This window comes from Mustela putorius, unplaced genomic scaffold (genome assembly GCF_011764305.1).
Source record: "Mustela putorius furo isolate JIRA1106 unplaced genomic scaffold, ASM1176430v1.1 tig00003869_pilon_pilon_pilon, whole genome shotgun sequence".
NCBI classification, from domain to species: Eukaryota; Metazoa; Chordata; class Mammalia; order Carnivora; family Mustelidae; genus Mustela; species Mustela putorius.
In genome coordinates this window covers 20,773,684-20,800,581 of record NW_025422021.1, presented here as the reverse complement: position 1 = coordinate 20,800,581, position 26,898 = coordinate 20,773,684, and the positions used below count along the sequence as shown (strand labels likewise).

At 40.0% G+C, this 26,898-nt stretch overlaps 1 protein-coding gene across 2 annotated transcripts in view; it reads right to left on the bottom strand.

Annotated features, from left to right (window-relative positions):
• LOC101690049 (CD302 antigen) overlaps window positions 1-21,052 on the bottom strand; it is a 132,267-nt gene extending 111,215 nt beyond the window's left edge. For both annotated transcript variants that reach the window (XM_045066604.1, XM_045066602.1), the window contains exons 1-4: window positions 20,873-21,052; window positions 14,943-15,314; window positions 8,599-8,769; window positions 5,785-5,949 (exon numbers count right to left, since the gene is read on the bottom strand). In XM_045066604.1, the coding sequence (XP_044922539.1) occupies window positions 5,785-5,949; window positions 8,599-8,769; window positions 14,943-15,314; window positions 20,873-20,993 (829 nt within the window). In that variant the 5' untranslated portion in view covers window positions 20,994-21,052. The remainder of the gene's footprint in view (window positions 1-5,784; window positions 5,950-8,598; window positions 8,770-14,942; window positions 15,315-20,872) is intronic.
• Window positions 21,053-26,898: the final 5,846 nt, after the last annotated feature.

The following is a 26,898-nucleotide window of genomic DNA, read 5'->3' as shown; positions in this document are numbered from 1 at the left end:
ACAGTGTTTTCCAAGAGCTTGTGTGTGAAAGAAAGAGGCAGATATTCAGTATCTAGAAGAGGGATATAGCTACATCTTTATCTATACCTATATATCTACATCCATCCATCTATATTTTTTAATGGTAGAAATTTCAGTAAGTTTATGGGCTGTTGGGGAAGAGTCAGTAGAGTGAGAGTCAATGAAAATATTAGAGAGAGAAGAAATAGCTGGTGTGGATGTAAAGAGCTTTGGGGAAGGAGTTAACCTTGAGCAAACTGGAGGGATGACAGATACAGATAAATTTTTAAGTATGAGGAAGGGAAACTAAGGGTTTGCTTCACTTTGCTCAAGAAAATAGATGGTAGGGATACTCTATGAGGAAGGAAAAGGTGGGTATTTGGGTTAATGGTTTGAGGAGACTGCTGAAGGAAACTTTGAATTCTCCTTTTCTTTCACCTTGTTAGCAGAAGCGCTGGCATACAAATTGAGGATTTAATCCAATGTAAATTTCTCATTAGTAAAAGTAATTGATCCTCCAGCCTTCCTAAAGAAGTTCTGTAAACTGTGACATATTTATGGCATTCCAGACTCAACCATACAGGACATTCAGAATTCCCTTTATTAATTTTTAACTACGGATACTATGGAGGACCAAACTGTCCCACCCATCATCCCAAGTTCAATAACCTCCCTTCCATGAAGACTTTTCAGATATCCCCAGCAGGACATCTGAATAATCCTATCACTTACCTGAACATGGTAAATACACATTTATGAAGAAGCACAATGAACTTTGGAAGCTGTTAGGTTTCTAACTTGTTTCATTACACTGTTCTATTTGTGAGCCATACTGATCACTTATTCTTCAATAGAATCATAGGAATATAAAACAAGAATGTTCTTTATGTATTTTATGCAAGGTTAATGTGAATGGGAAATGGAGTCTAAAAATCCAGGTTGGTCAAATACGAAAGGCAGGGATTTCTTTTTGGCATGGACAATCTGAAACTAGACTTTTTTTCTACATACAATCGAAGCAAGAAACTGACCAGTTTGAGGCTTTGCTTACTTCCATTTTGCCATCAAGAAACAGATGATTGCTAGTATAAATTCCCATACCTTATCAAGTCAAATAGATGAGTTCACTGAAGTAGAATATTTGCCACTGTCCTTAAAACCTGTTCAGACCAGACCCTCTGTTTCTATTCTCCCCACAAGGGAGACTACAGGCCTGACAATGATCATGCTTCTGGAATGAGACAGAGGAGAACTTCTAGCCAGTAGGGTCCCTGATTTATAATTAACTTAGCCTTAGGGCACCTGCAGAAGCCACTCAAAGTGAATAACCCCTCAGGCTGGAGGAAAATGAGGAAGAATGGAAATGTGCTATTCCTATTCTGGGGACTGTTGAGTCCTCTTTTGTAGCTCTGGGATGAATCTGTGGTTAGAGGTTTCCTGGGAAGGCCAGAGCCATGGAAAATCTAACTTCCAAAAAAAAAAAAAAAACCAACAAAACAAAAAACCAGTGACTATAAGAAAACCAAATCCCTCATTTCCAAAGCCCCTGTATTAGTAAAACAAAATAAAAACAAAACTAAGTGCAGAGCAGGCAGAAAGAAAAAAGAAAGGTCTTTTAGATTGCATGGGGACTTATTTTCAATGGACAGTGTCTGCCTTTTTTTCTAGCCGTAGATTCCCTAGCCCCATCCAACCACTAGCTACCAAACCAGAGTCATTTGGGAATACATTCTCCATTTTGCTCTGCATATGTACAACTCTCATTTCCCCAAGTAGATCAAGCACCTGGATCACAAAATCTCTGTCTGATTCACTTTTTTGTTCTCATTCTCCTATCCCAATGCTTACCCATAGCAGTTTTCAGTGAGGAGGGAAACTTTTAAGAAATTGTCAAGATTTGGATACTCTGAGTTTCACATGTTAAAGTACAGCTTGGGTCTTGGAAAACCAGCAATTTTAATTAGGTTATAATAATTACGATATGCTTAAACAGCAGTCACAGTGAAAGGAGCCAAGAACATTAGAAAGGGTGTATCTCTAAAATTATTGATATACATAAAATGTAGGGAGTGTCTGGTCTGGGACAGCAGTATCATTTAATGTATTATCTCACTTTTATGAGTCATTAAAGAAAAACGATACATAAAAAAATCACAAAACATTCATTTCTCCAAATGCATCATTAGATTGTTAGGGTTTTGATAGTCACACTTGGACACTTTTATTCTTCACTGAAAACATCAGTTTTCAAATGTCAATATTCCAGGAGGCTTAAATTCATTGGCACTTTTCACTTTCAACAATATTTTTTTGTAAGGTTCAAGGAGTTCTAGAAAAGAATTCCACTGACAACCACTAGCCCCTTAGGAATGGATAGATTTCCATTCCAGAGGTCTGATTATTCAAGTACCAAACAACATAGGAAAAGGGGAAAGCTCTAAGTAAGAAAGGAGGACTGAAAAAAGGACTAGCTAGAAAGCATGACAAAAGACTAGTGGACTTTTAATGATGAAAAGAAAAAAAAGAAAACTATGTAAGAGCAGAAAGTATATAGTAAAAATGTAAGGGCTCTGGAATCATATATGTTGGTATTTCAATGCCAATTCCGGTACTTCTCAGCTGTGTGATGTTGGATACTTTATTTTTAAGCACCAATTTCCCATCAGTAAATGGGAAATACTTGTCTTATGACATTGTAATGATCATTAAATTATTTAATTTATCTGGAGATATTAGGGTTTTGCTATTAGTTTGAATTTACCGAATATTTATAATTATTACAAAACAGTGTGATAGGATTTATCGGAAATTGTCAGTAGATACTTGTTTTATACATAGCAATAATACTTAAAATTTTATGCAAAAGGAAAAAAAAAAAACCATGAGACCCACCTCTTCCTGTAAAGAACTTACTAGTCTTATAAAAAGGAAATACAGATACATGCCTGATACAATTTGTTTTCAAGTCTCACTGATTATATTCAAAATTTGGCTCTGCTAATTACTTGTGGGTGACCTTGAACAAGGTACATTTTCTCTCTGATCCTGACATTCCTCATCTGTCAAGTGAGCATTGCAATCAAAATACCTGTATCTTGTAGTGCTGTTATATGGTATTAAATAAGACAATGTATGAAAAGCATTTAGGACTCAATGTGAAGCATCATTGTCATATATTATGGTTATTTTGTCATTCAAATCATCAAAGACTTGATAACTTGGGTTTCTTGATTTTTTTAAAAAAAGATTTATTTATTTTAGAGAGAGAAAGCAAGAGTGGGGGGAAGGGCAGAAGGAGGGGGATAGAGGCAGACATCTCACTGAGGATGGAGCCTGATGCAGGGGTTGATCCCACAACCCTGAAAGCATGACCTGAGTCAAAATTAAGAGAGAGAGTCAATTATCATCTGGTTTCACTTATTTGTGGAGCATAACAAATATCATGGAGGACAAGGAGTGTTAAAGAGGAGAAGGGAGTTGGGGTAAATTGGAAGGGGAGGTGAATCATGAGAGACTATGGACTCTGAAAAACAATCTGAGGGGTTTGAAGTGGCGGGGGGGTGGGAGGTAGGGGTACCAGGTAGTGGGTATTATAGAGGGCACGGATTGCATGGAGCACTGGGTGTAGTGCAAAAATAATGAATACTGTTTTTTCTGAAAATAAATAAATTAAAAAAAAAGAATAATTATAATAATAACAACAACAACAACAAAAGAGTTGGTCAGTCAACCAACTGAGCCACCTAGGTACCCTGGGTTTCTTGATTTTTAAAAAGAAAATAAAACCTTTCTGTTTATAAACTTCCTAGTAAAAAATGTGCAATACTCTGATGGAAAAAGATATATAATTTTACTGAATTTGTAAAAGATGTCACAAATAAGTAGTAGAAAGGCATACCATTTTCATGGATGAGAAGACTTAATAATATAGTGATGGCAGTGCCTCTTTAATTAATCTAAAATTCAGTGCAATTCCAAAGTCTCAACAAAGTTTTTCACTGAGATTAATAAGGTGATCCTTAAATTCATAGAAGAGAATAAGTGGTTAAAAAAAGCCAAAGCAATTCAAGAAAAAATATAAGAGGACTTGCTCATCCATATTTTCCATACAGCTGGCATAATTAAAACAGTATGGAATAGACACACAGATAGAAAATCAGACCAAAGGAATAGGATGGAGAGCCTAGAAATAATCCACATGTAATAGGGGAGTTTATATTTATTAGAGGTGGCATAACAAATCTGAGGGAAAAATATGAAATAAATAGTATTTGGAAGAAAAATGAGAGAATATATTTATCATATTAAGGCTAAGAAAGAATTTGCTAAATAATATAAATAAGCACAAAACATTAAGGAAAAGATTGACCAAATTAAAACTAATGTATTTTTAAATAATAAGAAGCAACAAATGTAAAAAGACCAAAGACTAGGAAAAGATTTTTGTAATCCTACAAGATTAGATAAGTACATATAAAGAATTAAACAGATCAATAAGAAAAATTCAAACAACTCAATAGAAAACAGGCAAAGGATATCAACTTTATATCTGATTATAAGATATAAAGATTATAAACTGAAAACCTGAATGCCTAATGAACATGAGATACAAAACCACACGAATTATCAGGAAGATATAAAAGAAAATTAAATACCATTTCACATTCATCACTTTGGCCAACTAAGTCTGATAACATCAGGCTAGCAGAAGTGTAAATGAAGGCAGCCCTTTGGAAAACAATTTGGAATTTTTGGTTAGTGGTGAAGAGATGTGCACCCCATGACTCAGCAATTCCTACTCTAGAGAAACTGTCCTACATGCCTGCCCCAAGATGCACACATGAGGATGTTCCTTGCAATAGCAAAAGCTGAAAATAATCTGTTTCTCAATAGGGGAATGGATAAGTTGTGATTTATTCATACAATGCAATACTTTACAGCAGCAGTTGACAATGGATTAACTTACAAAAGGGCACATAAGTATTTATATCATATAAAAACAGAACAACACTATAATGAAAACATATATAGTATTTATACATACATATGTTATAAAAGTACTCAAAGAATGGTAATTTTGAGAGATGACATGGGGCTTTAACTCCATTAACATTTTCTTTAAAGGGAGGGAAGCAGGGAAGGATGGAGGGGATCAATCATATAAAGAAATATGACAAAATGTTAGTGTATAAAGAGTGTATAACATCAGGGTGGTGGTTACACAGGTCTCTTTCAGGTCTTTTCGTATTTCTGTATATATGTTTTCATAATTAAAAATTTAAGAATTCCCACCATCACCACACACACAAATAAAATAAAACAAAATCCCATCCACTCAATGGGTCCACTGATTAAATCCACTTTAAGATTTCTTTGTCTTCTCCTTGCCCCTGAGGGTCAACACAAGGACCTTTCCCTGAGTCCATGTACTGTTACTCAGCCACCTTCTTCAGCTTCCTTGATTTCTCTACTCTTCAATGTTCAAGGAGTTTAATGTTCACCTTTTTAAAAATTTCGTCAATTAGGCTTAGGGCAGCAGTTGAATCTCACTACCTCACTCCATTTTCTGAACATTACCCTCTTTTCAGTCTCCAATATGAAATGCATTTTCAATGGATAGAATAGGATTATATTCATACCATTCTGCCTGTAGGTTTCAGTGCTGACATTTAAGAGAAGAAAGAAAAATATATACAGGAAACAACATACCTGGATATGAAAACAGAGGTAGACAGATGGCATCTGTATAATCCCAGCAATTTGCTTTAGCACATGTAAACCTACCTTTAAGATAAGTTAATTCAGCAGCACTGCTGATGCTCAGTAAGTCAGCTCCTTGATTATGACACGAAACATAAGCTTCCTTCCAAGAAAGAGCTGCCTGAGTGTTATATTGGTAGCAACTTCCAATCTGCTCATTCTTTTCCCAATTATCTTCACAGCCGTTTTCTGTTGATAGAAAGATATGTTAGTGATCATAAAGTAAGGATATAATGTTTTATATTACTAGCAATGTTTACTAATACTGACACTCAATTTCCATACTCTTAGGATACACTAAAATTGAAGCTCATTGTTTGACTAGGCCATATTTTGATTCTTTGGTTACACAAAGAAATTGAAGTCATGAGAACTAAATGACTTTGGCTGATTAAAGCTTCCACTTTCTTATCCTCTACTCTACCTTTATTCCCTATCAATTACCATGCCATATTTTAGCCCATGCCTGCCCTCTGCTGAAATGTAGGAGTCTTCAAATGTATTCACATTGTCAACTCCTAAGCTGATGGAAAACAAGCTTACTTGGAAAAAAACAAAACAAAACAAAACAAAACAAAACAAAAAACAAGCTTACTTGAAGATGGTGGCAGACTGCAGAGGGGTTTGCCTACAGCCTGCAGTGAAACTACTGTGTGTATGTGTGTGCATGTGTGTGTGTGTGTGTGTGCAGACATGCTGCTTAAACACCCAACAGTGATTGCCTTATTTGAAAAACTCAGCCCAAATTTCTCTTAATGTTTTAAGAGATGATTTAATATATAACACATAATTAATATTATATGATCAATATTGCAGATTAGTCTATGTTGACATATGTGTGCATATATATGTATATGGGCATACATGTTTATTGCATAAGGTGCATATTATTTTCTTTGACAAATATATAAAAAGCATGTATAATTTCAAAGACCCTTCAAATTATTTCTTAGATGAGATACATAGGTCTTGACACAACTGATTCAAAAATATACTTAGAGACTCCTGTGGAAGAGGAAATGCAATTTACACTGTAGCAAGTGTGTCCCAGGTTCCACTCAGGGACTTTTCCAAAGGGCCTACCATAACCAGTCACACATCACATGTTAGACTCATGGCCTTTCAAGCTGGAAGGGACCGCTGAGATCCTCTTGTCTAATGCTTTCATTTCACAGATGGAAACAAAGATCTAGAGGAGTTTGTGGCAAAGCTCTCATCAGAGCACTGGTCTCTAAATCTGGTCTTGTTGATCTCCTGAATGTCATACACTGCTTCTTCAGCCACTTTTGAATGGCCTAAATAGCAACACAGGTGGATGTGACTTTGGTGAAAACAAAATACATAGATTTGCTAGTATATTGCCTAAAGTTTCCTTATTACCACTGGGGTCTTATGCCTGTAAATCCAGAAGCTTCCAGTGGGATAGCAGTATGTTTGCTATAAAATATAATGTATATGGTTTAGCAATCCTTGGCTTTGAGAAACTCAGTCTTGCTTTTTCCCTAAAAATAACTGAGAGGTCTATGAATACTGCCATTCTTACCCCTACCACTCCCAAAGGAAGCTAAAGACACTGAGACCAATGACGTCAAGGAAGCAAGGTAGAGTGGAATGAGTACACCATGGAATGAGGGTCAGGAATCCTGGAATCTCCATCAAACTCCATACTAATGTGGTCTGACCCTGACAAGCCATGTCATCAATTTGCATCTGCTTCCCCTCACCTGAGCAATGAGGGTTTGCAACTGGATAACCTCCAAGCTCTATTTCACATCTAAAATTTTGGATCCAGACTATAGTGAGGTTTAAATGAAATCAGTGCCTTGTTGACCAAACTCTGCCTGATACTAATTGTAGCTAAAGCAAATACTGGCTTTTATCTTTTGGTGGGTTCTGGGTATTGAAAAGCCTGTGCCTCTACCTAGAACAGTAATTCTCAAAGTGTGGTCCCCAGACCAGCATCATCAGCATCACCTGGGAACTCAATGAACTACAAATTCTTGGGGGCTCACTCCAAATCTACTAAATTATAATTTCTGGAGGTGGGCCCCCAGAAATCTCTGTTCTAACAGACTTTCTAAGTGATTCTGCTACAGAACCATTGGCTCAGGATAATGAAAATATGTCTCAGTTATACACCAGATCATGATGCAACTGCTACTTTGGTCTCTTTTTCTAAAGAACAGTGAAATCTTTATCACACATGAGTAGTTTGCTTCTAGTAAGAAGCAATTATAAAAAATGCTCTGCCCAACATAAAGAAATGGCAGGAGAACAGTGTCACCAATTTTGAGAAGACCAGGGATATAGGTCTCTTTGGTCCCTCTTCACTTCAAGCCATAAATATACTCAAGTCTCTACCACTCTAACAGTTTTTTTTCAACCCATCTAGCCCCCAAACCACCATCTTCACTCTCTTTCTATTCCATAAAACTTAAGAGGCTTTCTCTCCTTCTGTTGACACTTCTAGTCTACTATAGTCTGGCTTGTATGACCACTGGTCTTTAGAAACCGCTTTAGCAAATGTCAGCAGCAATTTCTTAACTGCTCATGCCTTTTCCACTTCTTCTTCCTGAGGCATCTGTGCTACAGAACACTCCCTCCTCCTCTGTCTTCCATGGCACCATCCTGTCTTGGTTCTTTCTTCAGCCTACTTCTGAAAGCAAGTTCATAGCTACACATTATTTCCTTCTCTCTCCTCAAATACATATCTTCTCTAGGATAATATTTGTTGCAGTCATTTTTGAGTTATCTTGGACTCTTCCTTCTCCCTTTTACCTCACATAAATGGTTATCTATTTTCTTTCTATATATAAAAGTCTGCTAGCCCATACATACCTGGTTGTAAGCAGATGCCCCACCTTTGATCATATTCATAATCTAAGGTGGTTGCACACCATGACCCACCATACTTTTCATCAAAAATGCACTCATGATGCCAGGTCCCATTAACTAAGAATGGAAATTCACAAGGTCTTCCATAGGAGTTCCCATTTCTGGTATAGATCTCTGTGGTGTGGGGAGGAAGTAGAGGAAGGAAAATTAAAAACTGGACAATCACCTTTAGTTAACTGATTCCTAAATTTTCTGTGAAAGAAAGATTACTGTTTTCACATAAGAGAATACAGTATCTAAGCGGGCTGCATAGTGTGAAAATTCAGAGCATAGATGCAGCATTCAGTTCTGAACTAAAATGCTGGCTCAACTGTGTGGCTGTGGACAAGCTCTCAGACTTTTATTAGCCTCAGTTTCTATATTTGAAAGTTAGGAATCATAGTATCTAGCTCATAGGTTTGTTGAAGAGAATTCAATGAGATAATCCATGGAAAGCTTCAGTTATAGTGGTTGTGATGAAGAGCTAAATGGTCTCGGCTTGATCCAGCACGGATAAACTGATGACCATGGGTGGTAGAAGGCAGGGGTGTCCTGCCTGAGAATAAATTTACATTCTCTTTTCTTTTCTTTAGTAAGAGTGGGGCCAGAAAAATACCTTGGAATCACTGAAGGTGGGTGTGGACTTTGGAACAAACTGTAGTTAGACAGATTGACACATAGCCCCATTGTTCACAGATTGTTGATAGGATTGAAGTTGTGTGTTTCAAGGAAGTGGGAGAAAGAACAGCTGGATCTCTGAGAAGGTTCTTGGAGAGGAGCAGGACATGGTAATTCAGGTTATAAAAGAACCAGCTTTAGCTGGGCAGTCAAGGGACTAGCTGGTGGCCAGCAAGGTAGCAGAACTAGTTTTTCATTTTAAAAATTTCCCTGGTACGTGGAGAGGAGCTGAAAAATTATTCCAACCTCAAGCATGCCTAGAAATACTAAAGGAAGTGCTCAATACTTTTTCGGGTAACAGTTCTCTTGGAAAGGTGTTTTTATAGAACAGCTAACTCTGTAATTATTTTGGTTACCTTTATCCATATCCTTAATTTGTTTAAAACCAAGGTCATTATCAGGTCAAATAATGGCTATTAGGTAAAGAAAGCATAATGATCGGATCCTATCTCTACTTATCAGGCTATCAGGGTCCATTAAAATGTCTCACAGATTTGCTTAAAAGTGTGCTTAAGATGGTATTTAATTCCACATTCTTTATCATTCTCAAATGTTTATTTAACTGAAATATGATACTTAAAAGTTTCAAATATATTAAGCAGCAGCAGAGCAAAAAGTAAGAATAATCTAGGTGCTTTTATTTGCAAACTATCTTTTAAGGAATATTGGTTTTGTTTTCCTCTGACATAAATGGTTTTAGACAGAATATTTCTGTTAAAGAGTAATTTGATCTTGTATTTTATAGGGAACCTGCTTATTACCTATATTTCATTTTTTTAAAGATTTTATTTATTTGTCAGAGAGAGAGAGAGAGAGAGAGAGAGCGCAAGCACAGGCAGGAGGAGCAGCAGGCAGAGGGAGAAGCAAACTCTCTGCTAAGCAAGAGCCCAACGCAGGATTCAGTTCCATGACCCGGGGATCATGACCTGAGTCAAAGCAGCTGCTTAATCAACTGAGCTACCCATGTGTCCCCCTATGTTTCATTTTTAATGATAACTAAGCTCCCAAAAGCTCATGACCACTTCTCTTCCCATATCATAGCATTTAAAAGGAGTCCCTGAGCCCAGCAACCATTACTTGAGGAACCAGCAGTTTCTTCCTAAAAATCCCGTTTCTGTTATACCAAGCGTTTTCACATACATTTCTTTCACTTCCTCTTTACCATAAACCTGTAAGATTAATAGGGCAAGTATTACACTTTTTTTGTGAAATCCCCATTTTTACAGTGAAGTTAAGTAAGACATTCAGTAAACTGTAAGTGACAGGAATGAGAACTGGCTCTCTTGTTAGAGTACTTGACATGTTAAGGACAGCGTGTGACTTTAATGGCTGCCTTCTCAGGTTTCAAGTTATGTTTCATAGCTCAAAGCTGAGCTTCAATTAAAAAGCTCTCCTAGTCACAACATGCTTTGAAGAATGATAAGCATATAACTGCCACCACATCAGTAGCAGCTAAATTATGCTAACTATTTAGGAAGAGTTTTATTCTCACACATTCTTCACTGTTATTGGACCTCTTAAAGCCATGTGTTTCTCTAGGGTGACAGGCTTTTCCTGTCTTCTTCCATCTTCTGTGTGAATTTATGATGATAGCACTCTTAAAACAATAGCATATTCTGCAGTAGGTACAAATTTGTGAGTTGAATCACTTATATAGAAAACTAACATTAATTTTTCCATTGAGGCAAAGTGGCTTCAGTGGTTCAAGAGGTGGGCAGGCTCCTAAGAGTTGTTCAAAATGTAGATAATTCAGTCAATTTCCTCTGGACTTGCCAAATATTCATACTTGAAGAGTATGAGTGAGCTCAAGATATCTTAATGATTGATATAAGCACGTATCTGGATGCTAGTCAGAAGCAATCCCTTTGCAACATTTATACAACTGAAGTTTTCTCTGTGATGAATATGGCTCACACAGGGTGGGGGTTGGAGAGAAAGGCAACCCAACACAATGACAAATAATTTTTCTTATATTAGAAATAAAAAATATAGAGCAAAAATCAAGGGAGAGATTTAAAAAGCTGTATTTGGGGAGTTCAATCACGACTTTGATCGGTAGCTTTGCTCTAACAAGCTGGATAACCTTGGACTTCACTCTACTGGGACTCAGGTTATCTTATCTTTCTTATCTCTACACAGCTAGACAAAAGGTGGGGCAGGAACCAATACCAGGAGTCTGACACAAAGGGTCCCAGATAAAGTCCTTGAAACAGCAGTCTGTAGGGGCACCTGGGTGGTTCAGTGGGTTAAGTCTCTACCTTCAGCTCAGGTCATGATCCCAGGGTCTTCGGATCAAGCCCTGAATCGGGCTCTCTGCTTGGAGAGAAGCCTGCTTCTCCCTCTCTCTCTCTGCCTGCCTCTCTGCCTGCTTGTGATCTCTCTCTCTCTGTCAATTAAATACATAAAATCTTTAAAAAAGAACAAGACAGTAGTCTCTAATCTAAGAAGAGGAAGGGACTATGTAAATTTAAAAGAGTAAAACTGCCAGGACTTAATATGTTTTTTAATTTAAATAATGAGAGAGGAAAGCAGGACACTCTCAGGTGACTTGTAGATTCCTGACATTCACCACTTAGATGGTACTAATCAATCACCTGGAAAGAAATGGAGAAAAGGAGGCAGGTTTGACACTAGCTTTTGTGCAAATTAAAATGTGAGTATGTGGTGATGAATCAGAGCTGTGAGCCTTTTCTCAGAAATCTCTAAATTTCTTATTTGAAAATTCAGTTTTCCAAATATTTGGTAAGGTCAGGAAACACTTTCTGCCTGTGGGATCTTGCTGTGGCATTGCTGTTTTTCTCTTTGGGGTGGTACCCTAGGTAGAGTCTTAGACTTTTTTGTGCTACTGATCATTTTGGCAGTTGTGTGAAATGAGAAGATCCCCTTGTTGGGAGAATATTACAAATGCATAAAATAAAAGCAGGATTAGAAAGAAAACCAGTTAGGCTGAAATTTGGGGGACTGAAGGAATTTACAATTACAACCACATCCCTCAAAAGAATTTGGAGCAGGAGACAGAAAGAGCCCTGCCAAGAAAATTATCCTTTCTGATCTTTCAACAAATACAATGAAACAAGTCAAATCCAGTTCAAAAGGCATTTTCCTTTCATTCCATGTTCTCTCTTAGCTGCCAAGTTAGAGAAAAACTTTCAAAGGGCAAAATTTAAACTTGCCATTAAGTGGTATCCAGAAAGCAATTGCTTCTTTTTTTTCTTTCTAGGTTTTATTTAAATTCATTAGTTAACATATAGTGTATCATTAGTTTCAGAGGTAGAATTCAGTTTCATCGCTAGTATTTAATACTCAGTGCTCATTAAAGCCCTCATTTAAGAGGGCAAATGGCCTCTTTAATGCCCATCTCCCCACCCATCTCCCCTCCAGCAACCCTCAGTTTTTTCCCTATAGTTAAGAATCTCTTACAGTTTGCCTCCTACTCTGTTTTTATCTTATTTTTCCTTCCCCTATGTTCATCTGTTTTCTTTCTTAAATTCCACATATGAGGGAAATCATATGGTCATCTTTTTTGACTGACTTACTTTGCTTAGCATAATACATTCTAGTTCTATCCATATCATTGCAAATGACATTCTTTTGATTTTGATGGCTGAGTAGTATTTCATCGTATATATAGGAAGAAGCTGACTAGCATAAACAGACTTGTTCAACTACTCAAGAACTGAGGATTAAAGAAAAGGAAATCCCCATCTCTAATTCTCTAATCTAATATTTTCCCATAAGATTAGAACCTGACATCTCAGAAATGGATGCATCTTCAGTAGGAAATAGAAATAGTTACTGTATGAGAGAAATTTGTGCAGATAACTGGAATTCTAAGGGGCCAAATTTAGCTTAAATGAGCTTTGAGAGAAAAGAAAAATCTCTGTAAGCTAAGTAAATTTACAAAGAAGAGCAAAGATGAGATAATAGTTAAGACTTAGAAAAGCTGATTAAGTATATATTTATATATCAACATTACATGTAATGTTAGAGCAACATGATAAAAAAGATTTGCTTGGGTGATAATTAATTACATTTAGAGGTTTAAAAAAATAAACCTACTTATTTTTTTATTTTTTTAAGTTGGCTCCCTGCTTATCATGGAGCTCAATTCATGGAGCCCAACACAGGGCTTGAACTCATCATCCTGAGATCAAAACCTGAGATGAGATCGAGTTAGACATTTAACCAACTGAACCACCCAGGAGCCCCAATTGACTTATTCTTTTTAAACTTGGAAATTTGTTATAATCTAGTTTCTAGACCCAGCAAAAAGCTCATGATCAGCTTCCTCATAGGCAATATTCATACATAGTTGACCCTCAAATAACATGGGTTTAAACTGCAAAAGTCCATTTATATGTGGATTTTTTTTCTATAAATACAGTACAGTACTGAAAATGTATTTTCTATTCTTTTTTTTTTTTTAAGATTTTATTTATTTATTTGACAAAGAGAAATCACAAGTAGATGGAGAAGCAGGCAGAGAGAGAGGAGGAAGCAGGCTCCCTGCTGAGCAGAGAGCCCGATGCGGGACTTGATCCCAGAACCCTGGGATCATGACCTGAGTTGAAGGCAGCAGCTTAACCCACTGAGCCACCCAGGTGCCTGTATTTTCTATTATTTATTTATTTATTTGAGACAGAGAAAGAGAAGGCACACCCACTCGTATTTGAGTGGCGGGGGAGGGGCTGAGGGAAAGAGACAGGGAATCTTAAGCCAACATCCACGCTCAATGCACAGCCAGACCGAGGCCTCGATCTCACCACCAAGAGATCCTGACCTGAGCTGAAACCAAGAGTCAGACCCAGGCATCCCTCCTTATGATTTTCTTAACAGCATTTTCTTTCCTCTAGCTTATCTTATTTTAATACTTCAGTATGTAATACATATAGCATACAAAATACACGTTAACCAACTATTTACATTGTTCCTAAGTCTTCAGTTAACACTAGGCTATTAGTAGTTAAGTTCTGGGTGAGTCAAATTTTTAACTGTGTGGGGGGGGCAGTAACCCTAAACTTCAGATTATTTAAGGGTCAGGTGGACTTATTTTTGAAAGCAATTGAGAAAAAAGCCCACTCTTAAAATCATAAATACAAACATCAAAGTGTGACAGCCATGCCAAAAATAAAAATAAACTCACATGAGGTCTTTAAGTTTTTCCATTACATAAAAATCTGTAGACAAGGAGAAATACAATTTCCTTTCTTTTTTCCTTTTTTTCTTCTTTTTATACTTTGAATAGGTTTGACTTTATTCGGTCATTTGAATTTCATCCTGCGTGAAGGAGTTCTTGTTACTCTAACATCTTCTTTGCTCTGGAGTTCAGAACGTAATCACAGGAAATACATATGCTCATGTATCATAGAGATTCCAAATCCCAGGTTTACTACAGAGTGACTGTGTAACCTCTGACAAGGCACCCAACCCCTCTAGCCTTACCTGTAGAAGGGGAAAAGTAGCACCAATCTCACATAGGCAGCTCAATGATAATGCACAGTGCCTGGTATTGAATGCTAGCTCACTGCCCTTACCAATGCATGACTTTATTTGTGATCAGTTGTGCATGTTCAATGTCATGTTTACCAAATACAATGGCAAATGAATCAAAGTTCCTCTCCAATACTCACCATGATAAGGCTGGTCACAGAGGTTTTCCTCTGTGCCTCCTTTCTTCCACACATCAGATGAATTTGTACTTGCTATAGCATGTCCATTCTTCAGAGCCAATCTGTACTGGGCAGCTCCATACAGAGAGTGGTGCTCACATTTCCACCACAGTAAGGCCCTGGAGTCGCAGCTGAACATTCTCAAGGAATCTGTGGGTTTGGTAATATCTAGCCCAAGGCACTTCTGGGATTGCAAATGAAAGAGTCGATGCTGGGACACCCACTTCCATAACATGTCCCTACTTCCATCACAGTCTGTTGCTACTATCCAGTCATTCAGTGGCTTGATGCACTTGCCCATGTTTTCATTGACGATGGTGAATGGATCATTACCTGAGTCAAGACAGACAGTCAAAGAAGACATTTCAGAATTCTTGACAGTGTGGTTAGCCTTGGCCCCCTGCTTGCTGAGGAGAGTCTCAGCACCACTGGACTATTCCCACCCTCCAACCTCTATAAACCGCAATGCCCTATACAAAGTCAGAGGACACTGGTATGGGTTAAGAGCATGAGCTAGTCTGCCAGGTTCATAGTCTGTCTCTGCTACATATTTACCATGTGATCAGGGCAAGGTATTTAACCACTATGCCTGTTTCCTCCTTTGTAAAATAGGACTTCATATGGGATATTAAGTTAAAATGAGCTCATACCTGTAAAGCACTTAGAAGAGTATGTATATTTGTTATTGTTATTCCTGAAATGTCCCCCCCCCCTTTATTTAATGAGATGAAGAAGCTCCTTAGTTTTCTTCTTCCTTAGACAGGTGGTCAATGAAAAATATCCTGAACTTATTCAGGACCATAGTTCTGTCTTGCTTATGCTGGCTACTATGGTAGGGCAAATTATTACATGGCATTAATGTGGCTCAGAGGAGATGGGGGGGACTTCTGAGGGCACCGAAGTAGAATAGTGGGGTAAAGGGATGAGAGGAAATGAAGGTCTGGATACTAAGGATAGAAGAGAACTCTGGTCTCCACCATAGCACCTTCAGGAACATGATGGGAAGCCCGTGGGGAGGGGCTAGTGGGGGAGGCTGTTGACTCTGTGGATCACCTAGGGAGGTTGAACCTGAGCTCCAGAAATGACCTGAATACAGAATTCACCACCCAGTAGGTTTGGACAGTAGGAAACTCAGAAGCAATGAGTGTAAGCTGAAAGCTAAAGGAGGACCTCCCTGAATATTTTCCTGGCAATTTCTCATGAATTAGAGAGAACTCAGTGATGACAGAAACTGAAGTTCTGCTAACTTGGTGGAATGGGGCTGCGGAAAATATTTATTTTGATTTTATAAAAATGAAGTAATGCATTGTTATTGCACACCTGAGTTTGTGGAACAAGATTCACATCTGCAACAACAAATTACAATTGAATAATTTGGCCAGTGCTTTTACAAAGAAGCGTTTTTTTGAAGTCATAGCACAAAAGTCCATGTTGATGAGACAAAAACTGAAATATCTTAAACAAATTTAAACAATCATTGCCAATAAACCAAAGGGTTCAGCAAAAAGCCCTGTAAAACTTTAGTTCCCAGAAGGCACTTTCATTTTGACGCCAGCATCCAATCGCTGATTTTACTGATGAAAGATACCTTTTCTAATAATAATTCACAGGCTTTTAGAGTTAAAAATTCTCATGCTAAGGACTTGAGGGGAAATTTCATTATGTAAATAATAACTATAAAATTAAGTCAAGTTTCAGCTTGAACTTTAAAGAGAATTCTTTTGTTGTTTTAAATAGCAGCAGCTGCAGCAGCAACAAGAGAAATAATAGGAACCACCACAAAATCCTGTAAAACATTAAGTTACTTTTGCTCTCCTATCTGTATTTTTAAATATTACATGGAACTGCAGCTAGGTGTCCTTATCATAGCAGCTTCCATCCCTCACTCTTCCTTCCTCGACATCTCTCTGCCATTCTCCACTTTATGGACACCATTTGGGAGGACAGGTAATAAGAAAAGGAAAACATACTATCTTAGAGTATCACTCACAGTTTCTCCAATGCCCTCCCACATATTCAATATCCACTCAGACCCATGACGGTCTTTCAAACTATTCTCTCTTTCCCAAACTATCCTCTCTCACTTCTCCAAAAATATCTTGCATTCCAAAGTATCAGTAATTACTGAAGAAAAAAAGAAGTCTGCTGCTGCAGGAGAAGAGGCATCCACCACCCTTCCTGGGACCTTCCCCTCCCTTGCCATGTGGTTTCATTGCTCTCTTTTCTGGGCACTTTGTTCTGTGCCCTTTGAACAGGTGAACTGGGTTAGCAGCAACTTTGCTACCTTCGCAGTTCAGAGTCCTAGACTTCTCAAGTTGCCACTGCAGAATCCAATAGATTAGCCATAGATGTTAGTATAGTGGAATAAGCAGTGAAATAAGGAGTTAGATGTCCTAGATTGAAGACCTACCTCAGCTACCAGTTAGCTGGGGACCTTAGGGAATTCACTTAATCTCTCCACGGTCTTTGTATCTCCAAATATAAGATGAAAGCAGAGAAATAGAAGATATCTATGCCACTTCCAGTACTCACATCCTGTGCTTCCACAAGATAACAGTTCTCCTAGCCTTGCAGGTTTTCCCAGTCTTTGCAAGTTCATTGTATATTGTTCTTGAACAGATGTTCATAATTTATTATGCCATGCTAATGCTAGAAGCATTTTAGGTCATTTGAATCCCATTAGTATCAAGCATGTGCACTTAGGTAACAGTGATGCTTTGTAAATACTTTTTATAGAAGAGAAAAAAAATTCACCCTTTCCCATTTACTATATGCTTTACTTCTAGGATACCCATAGACGTAATAAGCTTGTAGAAACTCTGAAAGACTACAGGAGAGATGTGGAGTAGCATGGAGAAGCTATGTTAAAGAGGAGTTGCCAAACTTACCTAATTGCAACATCTATGGTCACAAATACTTGCCTTATTCTAAATCTGTCTTTTAACCAAATTAAAATCAATATGTATTATCAATATGTATAATCAATGTTTGACATCTATAGTGGTCACTTAGCACAGACATTAATTATTGATATGATTTAAGGAAACTTGCCATTAGCCTTCATACATAATGTATGTCTAAGCATTCATACATAATATGTAAGGTAGGGAGAGGCTTGTTTTCTCCTGATTTTCCCCCTCTCTTTCCATACTCTTAGCAGAAGCTATTCAGTCTGCCTCAGTCCTGTGACCCTAATGGGATGGTAGATTGAAGAGTGGGAAGGACTGAAAATAATTCCTTTTTAAAGAGAACTTATTAAATAAGGGTATATAATAATTAATATAATAATTAATTTATAATATAATTATATTATAAATATAATTAATAATTCCTTATATTATTAATATAATTATGTTAATTATAATTAATAATTCCTTTTAAAGAGGATTTATTAAATAAGGGTATATAAAATATTTCAGAAATGTATTACACTTTGAAAAGGTAATTACACAGCAACTTATAAACAGATTCCTTATTGATAACCTTATGTTGCATCTTGTTCATCTTATCTTATATTGGTCCTAAATGGAATTTTAATGTTTATCTCCACATACAATATTTGGGCAAATCTAAAAGGCAGAGGTTGATGAGAAGAAGCCTCATCATCCCTAGTAGCAATTTTTATATGCTTCATTTTATATAAACATTCTAGTGGTGTCTGAAAGGAAATAACCAAGTAACATTATCATATACTGAAAATGAATTTTTAGTATGCCGCATCCGTCAAAAGAAAACCATCTCCTATTGTCTAATCATTAGGTAACTTCTGTCTTTCCTAAACCAAAGAGCTTTGCACATTCCAAAGAGAACCTGGACATCAACATTTTATAATCACAGACAAATGGAGAGGGAGACAGAGGCAGAAAGATGAAGACTGCAGTATTTTTAGTTTCAGGGGTACTTCTACAGCTCACAATGTTAAGCATTTCGTGGAGTCACCACATATGCAGAGTGTACAGGTGGAGTAGGAAAGAATCAGAATCTGGGTTTGCCAGGTCGAAAACAGATCCTGAAGTGACCTTGGGTTTATGACAAACTACTAGAAGAGATAGAAAGCTTTGGGGTTCAGATTGGGTGGTGTGGGCTGGTGAGAACCTAGGAGTGCCAGAAGGATTGTTTTACTTCAAGCTGTTAGCTCTCCAAGGAGGCAAAAAAGTAAACTAAGAAATTGGCATTTCCCCAAGGACACAGAGGAATTCCTACAGCACCTGAGCAACCCAGACCATCTGCACAAACCTAGCTGCATACATGTGACAGAGACCAGCATCGTGAAGCTGACACACAGCCAAACAAGTACTGAAAGGGCTGGAGTTTCAAACTTCCAGTACTTCCCCTGATGGGACCGCAGGTCTGTCTGAGGGTGTGTGTAAGCTGGCCAGAGCAGTTGCTACGGGTGAGGAAGGATGCAGGAAATCAAATACCTACGAGGACCTAGTGCAGGGAGAATGGAGTTAAGCTGGTGCTCTTTGCTTTTGGTTGATGAGAAAGGGCAGGGATTGCAGAGATTGCAAAAATTAAGGAAATCTTGAATTCCATGGGGGGAGACAAAACAGTCAGACTAAAGCGTAAACAGATGGAAACCAAGGCTTCAGTGACAGAAAGGTTGGTGTGTTTTGACTGTCGTTAGTTAGGGCAATGTAATTTTTCGCCCTGGATTGTGGGGCAAGTGGAATAGAACTCTCCCAGCCAGTAAAAACTCCCTGTTGGGAGTTTCCAACAGGGAGGGTAAAAGAAGAACGGAGAAGGGTGAGCAACCCAGACCATCTGCACACTAAAAGATCCTTGATGTAGATAGGGTGATGTCACTCACACTCAGGGAAGCTTTTCCCCAACACTCTCTGAAAGAAGTCTAAATCTGGCAGTAACTTAGTTTAGCTGCCACAAGAAAATAAGAGCCACAGGGGGGAACCTACAGTTTTCAAAAAATTGCCTTGCAATTTTACTTCCTCAAACGGGCAAGGTAACAGAAGTGGTAGGTGGTGAAGGCTCACTGACTGTCCCCCTGTGCAGCGCAACTAAGAAAGTCCTCGGGGACCCCTTTGCTGAGGCGAAAAGAAAGTAAAAGCAAACTCCGGTTGCTGCCAGGGGCCACGGTGAGGCTGGCACTACCCAGAGCATCAGCGAAGGGAGGGAGTCTATTCCTGATCCTGCTTCCGCAGTTAGAGGCAGGAAAGTGGTCCTCGGGCAAGCGACCCCGCGCTCCAGCGGGTGGTCCTAGGCCTCGAGGGACTGTTCTGGAGCCGATAAGCTTAGAAGAAAGGATCGCTGCTTAAGGCTTTCGGGGAGGGCATCGTAACAGAATGATGATCACGGTCACTTTGGGAGACATAGCTCACGCGGACTTCTTTCTTGACGTGCACCTTTGGCAACCGTGCAGCGAGGTCGGGCGATCGTTAATCACCCTTGGCGCTGTGATTAGACAGTTCCTCTAGACACTGAGTGGCCAAGGTGGCCAAGAGGCGAAGGAAGGGCGACACGGGCTAACTGGAGTTTGAGGGGTGCTGAGGAGCCTTTTACTCCCGGGAAGTGAGACTTTAGTGGCGAGAGGATCGGGAAGGGACAGGGGACCGGGAAGGGACAGGGGACCGGGAAGGGACAGGGGACCGGCGCAGAAGGCCGCGCGCCTTCTCTAAGGCGGCCTCTTCTTCCTCAGCTAGAAGAAGGCCCTGCCCCTCCACGACCCACCCCGCCGTCCGCCCGGAGTCCGAGGGCCACGGAGTGCCTTCTCCCCAGACCTCCCCTTCGGCTGGGTCACTTGTTGGGCTCCAGACCCCCAAGGCAAGCAGAGGTGACGAGACCCGGAGCCCAGCCGGACCCGAACTCAGGAAAGCCTGCAGACTCCACAACGTCGATTGCCGCAGCCGCCGGCGGGCTGGCGCGCCCGCGGTTACCTGTACGACCAGAGGGCTCCGCCAGACCGAAGCTCCTGAGGAGCAGCACGAGGAGCTCCGCCGCGCGGCGAAGGGTCGTCCAGCGCCTCCTCATCCTGAGCCCGCCCGAGCTGTCCAACATGGTCTTCAGGCGCACGCGGCACCCTCCCCTCCCGGTGCGTCCAGCCGGCGCTTTTGCGGCCAGCCTCCCCGGGGGGTACTGCCCCGCCCCCTCCGCCCTTGGCCAATCAGGCGCGGCGGGGCGGGGCAAGGGCGTGGAATTAGTGGCGGGAAGACAGCCCGCTGAGAGGCTCACCTTCTGGAGGACCGACCCGCGGAGAGGCGGGAATTGCGCGCGGGGCGAGAGAGCGGGGGTCGCGCAGACTACCGGGCTTGGGGGTCCTGGCTCCCGCCTTTTCGTCAGTAAAGTTGAGGAGACGCGGCACTTGCTGGGACTTGACAGCACCGTGGTGGTGGGTTGGGTCTGTTGAGGACCTTGTTCTCTGTGTAGTTCACTTCCGTGTGGGAGGACTTCATTGCCCCGCAGGGCTGGAAAGGCGACCACATCCTCTCGGTCCCCAAAGCGGAAGTCTGCACCCGTAGGGTTGCTCCCGCGGTCAAGCTAAAGAATCCAGGTGTCCTTGGTTGCGTCTCGTGAGTTCCGAGAACGCCAACAAAGGCGCAGTAATGGCACGCTGCAGTTCCGCCGCAATTGTTAAAGAATTACAAGCAAGAGCTGTTTGAGTGACCCTACCATCAACGCTTCCAACGATTTAGGCCTTATAACCATCTGATCTTCGCACGTAAGCTCTTTTCTTAATAATTAAATGAGAACCACCACCACCACCATCATCATCATCTGTAGAAATGTACAAGTCTGCACCCCAAACCAGCAATGTGAGAGTAATACTTATCCTCTCCCTGTGGGATCTGCAGTCATTACCAATAGGCTGACCTAAGTTGCCTGGGTGTGAATGCCTTCTAATTTCAAACCTCATAAAAGCACACGGTGTGTGTCCAGAATCACCTTCGTTGCTGTCCCCCAAGAGTGAATTCTTCCACAAGCTGAGGAGCATCTAGGTTACCTTTCCTGATTCCAACCACCAAGGCTTCGCTGATGGCTCCCAAATCTGCCTTGGTCGGTTCTCTCCCTCCCTACCTGGACCTTTTAGTTCCGTAGGTATATTAAGCACTTGCCATTATAGGGATGGGCATCTCCCAGGATAAGATAAAAATACAACATCCCTGCCTGCTCAAGTTTACTGAGTACTGGGGTAGACTGAGGCACACACAGTTTAACTCAGGGCAGAATGAATGGGGAGACTGGACAAAGCTTCAAGGAAGACAACACCTAAACTGGGCCTTGGGCAGTGGGTAGAAATTTGATCATGCACAGCTGCTTAGAGAAAAATAATGACAGAACGGCAGGAAATACAAAGCAGTATCTGAAGAGGTCAGTCCAGTATGGCCACCCTGCAGGGTGCACGTGTGCACGTGTGTGTGCGTGTGTTGAAGGTAGTTGTGGTGGAGGCTTTAGTGAAAATGACAACAGAGAGGTGAATTGTGACTATTTTGTGAAGTGCATTGAATATGATGTGAAAGACATTGGTTTGATTCTCTAGAACTGGCTGGTGGAAAGTTCTGAGTAAAACAATCTGCTAATGCTCTGATCCCCTTTGCATTTGTGACTGCTTGCCTTTCTGATCCTGCCCAGCCTGGAGCTAGTTGAGGGCAGGGGTTTTACCTTCTCATTATACCTTCTTACATTGAGCACCAGGCCTGACCTCAGAGTAAGCTCTCTATACATATGAATTTACTTAATTAATAAATTCCTATAATCACCACTTTAAGGTAGGGCTGCAAGAGCTCCTGCTTGCATTATGTTGCAGTAATTTCTCAACTGAACTTCCTGCCAGCAATTTCCCTCTCAGGCAAAGGAATCTTTTTTTTTTTTTTTTTAAGATTTTATTTATTTATTTGACAGAGTTTACAAGTAGAGAGGCAGGCAGAGAGAGAGGAAGGGAAGCAGGCTCTCTGCTCAGCAGGGAGCCTGATGCGGGGCTTGAAGCAGGGCTCGATCCCAGAACCCTGGGATCATGACCTGGGCCAAAGGCAGAGGCTTTAACCCACTGAGCCACCCAGGTGCCCCCAAGCAAAGGAATCTTAAACACTGTTTGGAACATGTCACCTTTCTTCTACTCACATCATTTCAGTGCTAACTGGGAGTTCAGGGGGGACTTTGAACCCCTGAAATTACATACTGCTTTATGAATACACTTTAAAAATTTTTTTTGAGAGAAGAGGTCCAGGGCATTCATGAGAGTCTCAAAGAAGCCCAAAATACAAGAAGAAAACTTATGTAGGGTAAAGCAAGCCCCCCTACAATTTGAACTTTTACTTTTAATTACCTTCCTATGTCATGCCTTGGTTCAAGCAACCTGTCTGATCTGTCTTGCCTTTTCCTATATCTTCCCATTTATCCATATTTTCTCCAATCTAGAATGCCTCTTTTCCCTCTATCTTGTCTTAGTCCTACCCTTCCAGTTAAGACTCTGCTCAAATCTCATATTTTACATAAAATGTCTCTCAGAAGATCCCTAACCCTTGGGATTCCAAACATCTAGATAATGTTGTACACTGTGTTCATTTGGCATTTAAAATGTATGTCTCCTGCTGCTTGAGTAGTTGCCCCTTACTTGCGGTTTTGCTTTCTGTGGTTTCAGTTACCCTCAGTCAACCACAGTGCAGATGATCCTTCTTCTGATGTGTGGTCAAAAGGTCAATAATCATGTCACTACATCATTCAGCTCATTTCATCTTATCATGTAGTCATCTTATAAGTTCCCGTCATCACTAGGAGGATGAGTATAGTATAATATCTTGAAAAAGAAAGAAAGAAGAGAGATGACATTCACGTAATTTTATTGCAGTATGTTGTTATAAGTGTTCACTTTTTATTACTAGTTACTGTTATTAATCTCTTAATCATACCTAATTTATAAATAAAGCTTTATCATTATTATGTATAGGAAAAATATAGTATATATAGGGGTTGATCCCATCCTTGGTTTCAGGCATCTGCTGGGCTCTTAAAACATATTCCCCATGGATAAGGGGGAGACTACTGTACTTTTTCTGTAGTTACATGTGCACTGATCTCCACCTAGCATATATGTCTTAAATAACTATTTATTGCCTATGGTGATAATAGCAACCTATTTATCCTTCAGGTCTCACCTTGGATGTTACTTCCTCAAGGAAATCTTTCTTGACTCTGCAGTCTAGGTCAACTTCCCTGTGATAGGTTCTCAATGCGTCCCACACTTTGTCTTGCTAGTATTTAGCATAGCTGGATTAAACAGTTATGTACTCACTCACTTGTGTAATGTCAATCTCCTTTTCTAGGCTGCAGGATGCATGAGGGCAGTGTCTGTTTAGATACTTCTATGTTTCCAGTAACTGGACTGTGATTTGTTGACTGAATGATTGAATAAATATATAGTAAGTGCCCCTTAAAGGATAAATAAATAAATAAATACCTGGTAAATGCCTGGTGCAGGAGGTCTAGGCATTTTTAAAAGGGAAAAATCAGCTGGGTTGGATGGGTGGGAAGGTCTTCAAGCACCAGGATGAATGTCCTTGGATGAGTAACAGTCAGTAGATAGAGGTGTTGGGGAAGACACCACATGGCTGAGGCAATGATGCGAGCAAAATAACAGACATCTGCCAACCGCCAGGTGCCAGGCCGTTGTGCTGAGCATTTCCTGTGTGCTCTTGTATCTGATAATCAGCCTATGAATGAAATATAATCCTTATTTTATAGATGTGGAAACTGAGACAACATAAACAAGATTGATATAACTAGGCCAAGGTCAATAGATAAGTGAGAATACCAAAATGGAAATCTAACTATAGAACTTCCATGAATGTGTGAGAGTGTTAGTATTATTTTATTCCTAGTCATAGTTAGGAAGGGGGAACATGGGCTTTTAGATTTCTTTTTTTTTTTTTTAAAGATTTTATTTATTTATTTGACAGACAGAGATCACAAGTAGGCAGAGAGGCAGGCAGAGAGAGGGGGGAGAAAGCAGGCTCCCTGCTGAGCAGAGAGCCCAATGTGGGGCTCGATCCCAAGACTCTGGGATCATGACCAGAGCCGAAGGCAGAGGCTTTAACCCACTGAGCCACCCAGGTGCCCTGGGCTTTGGGATTTCTAAAGTGAAGTTTTTAATTATAAAATGTGTCATACCTATAAAAGAGTAGCTAGACTCTGGGCCTCCTCCTGATCGTGTCCACCTTACTGACACACAGAGGTAACCCTTCCTCAGAGTTATCATTCCTTTCTTTATAGTTTCCCCATATATGATTCATTCCTTAAATCATCTATACAACTTTGCAAGTCTTTGAATTTTATGTAAGTAGAATCATTTCACCTTTTGGGGGGTACTTATCTTTTTTTGCTCAAAATCATGCCTGTGACATTCATCTATATTGGTGTGTGTAGATACAGTTTGTTCATTTTTATGCAATGTTCCTTTATAAGAATAAATCACACTTTATCCATTCTCTTGCTGATGGACATTTGAGTAGGTTCCAGTTGGGTAATGTGCTATAGTTAGCAAAGCTTCTGTGAACATTGTTGTATATGTCTCCTGGTGCACATGGCTAGATTTTCCTGAGAATGTGTTCTTAGAAGTGGAATTCCTAGAGCATATGGTATGTTCAGCACCCACACCATTAGACAATGCCAATGTGCTTTCTAGTTTGCGCTCCCAGTAGTATGTACAAACATTCCTGCTGCTGAATATCCTCAATACTTGGCATCTTAATAGTTTTGGCGGGGAGCAAAATGGTATCTAATTGTAGTTTAAGGTTGGATTTTTCTGATTACTAATGCCATTGAACGTGTTTTCCTATGTTTATTGGTTATTTGTATTTAATTTTCCAGTTTATACTCAGATTATTTGCCTGTTTTCTCTTAGATCCGCTTTTTGCCCTCCCCTGCTTTGAACCTCAAAGGCCTACTCTGCATTCTCAGGCTCCCTTTTTCACTGCGTTCTGGTTAGGTTCAGCCAATCAGAGTTACTGGCAGGAAATGGAAGTTTGGGAGGGGGAAAGCCCAAAGTGTTTTCTCCTCTATGCTTTGGGAGCATGTCAAGCAGTGGCTGTGTCTCTTCTATAGTTTTAGCTCATACCTGGCAGCCCCACCCTTTGTGCTCCAGTTCCTATCAGGCAACCGTGCTCTGCTTCCAGCATGTTTGGGTGGTTCCTTTTCCAAGGTTCTAGCTCCCACAGGGTAGCCCAAGCTCCTATTTGGATAACACTAGCGCTTCTCTTTTCCTCAGGTCCCAGGGGTAGTAGTAGCTTCTTGTAATTGGTACTTTCTAGATAACCTCACTGGCACTTATTTTTAGGTCGTTCAGTATCTCTGTAAGATGTTATTTCATTATATTAAATGTCTTCTATTGAACTACCTCACATGGGTTTTGTTCTCTTTACTGGTCCTTGGTGATACTGATTTAACATACGAAAGAACTGTACCTGAGACAGCATCCAAAACTGAGTAAGATGTGAACAAGAGAAATTACAAATGGAGCGTATTCAACTACATGAGGAGTCGTGGCATAAAGAAAGCTAGTATGGGGACATCTGGGTGGGTCAGTTCATTAAGCATTTGCCTTTGGCTCAGGTCATCATCATCCCAGGGTCCTGGAATCAAGTCCCACATTGGGCTCCTTTGCTCAGCAAAGAGCGTGCTTCTCCCTCTGCCTGATGCTATCCCTGCTTCTGGTCTCTCTCCCTGACAAAGAAATAAAATCTTTAAAAAAATAAAAAAGAAAGAAAGAGAGAAAGAATGCCAGGCAGTGTGGGATGCATTTTAACTGCAATTTTGATGATGCACACAGATGATCCCAGGTGTAGTAAGGAGGCCCCAGGGGGCCCAAGCAAGAGCTTGGTCTAAAAATAAATTTTAAATAATTCCCATAGTGCTGTGATAATAAAGATTTGTATTTATTCCTAGTTATAACTAAACTCATGAGGACTAT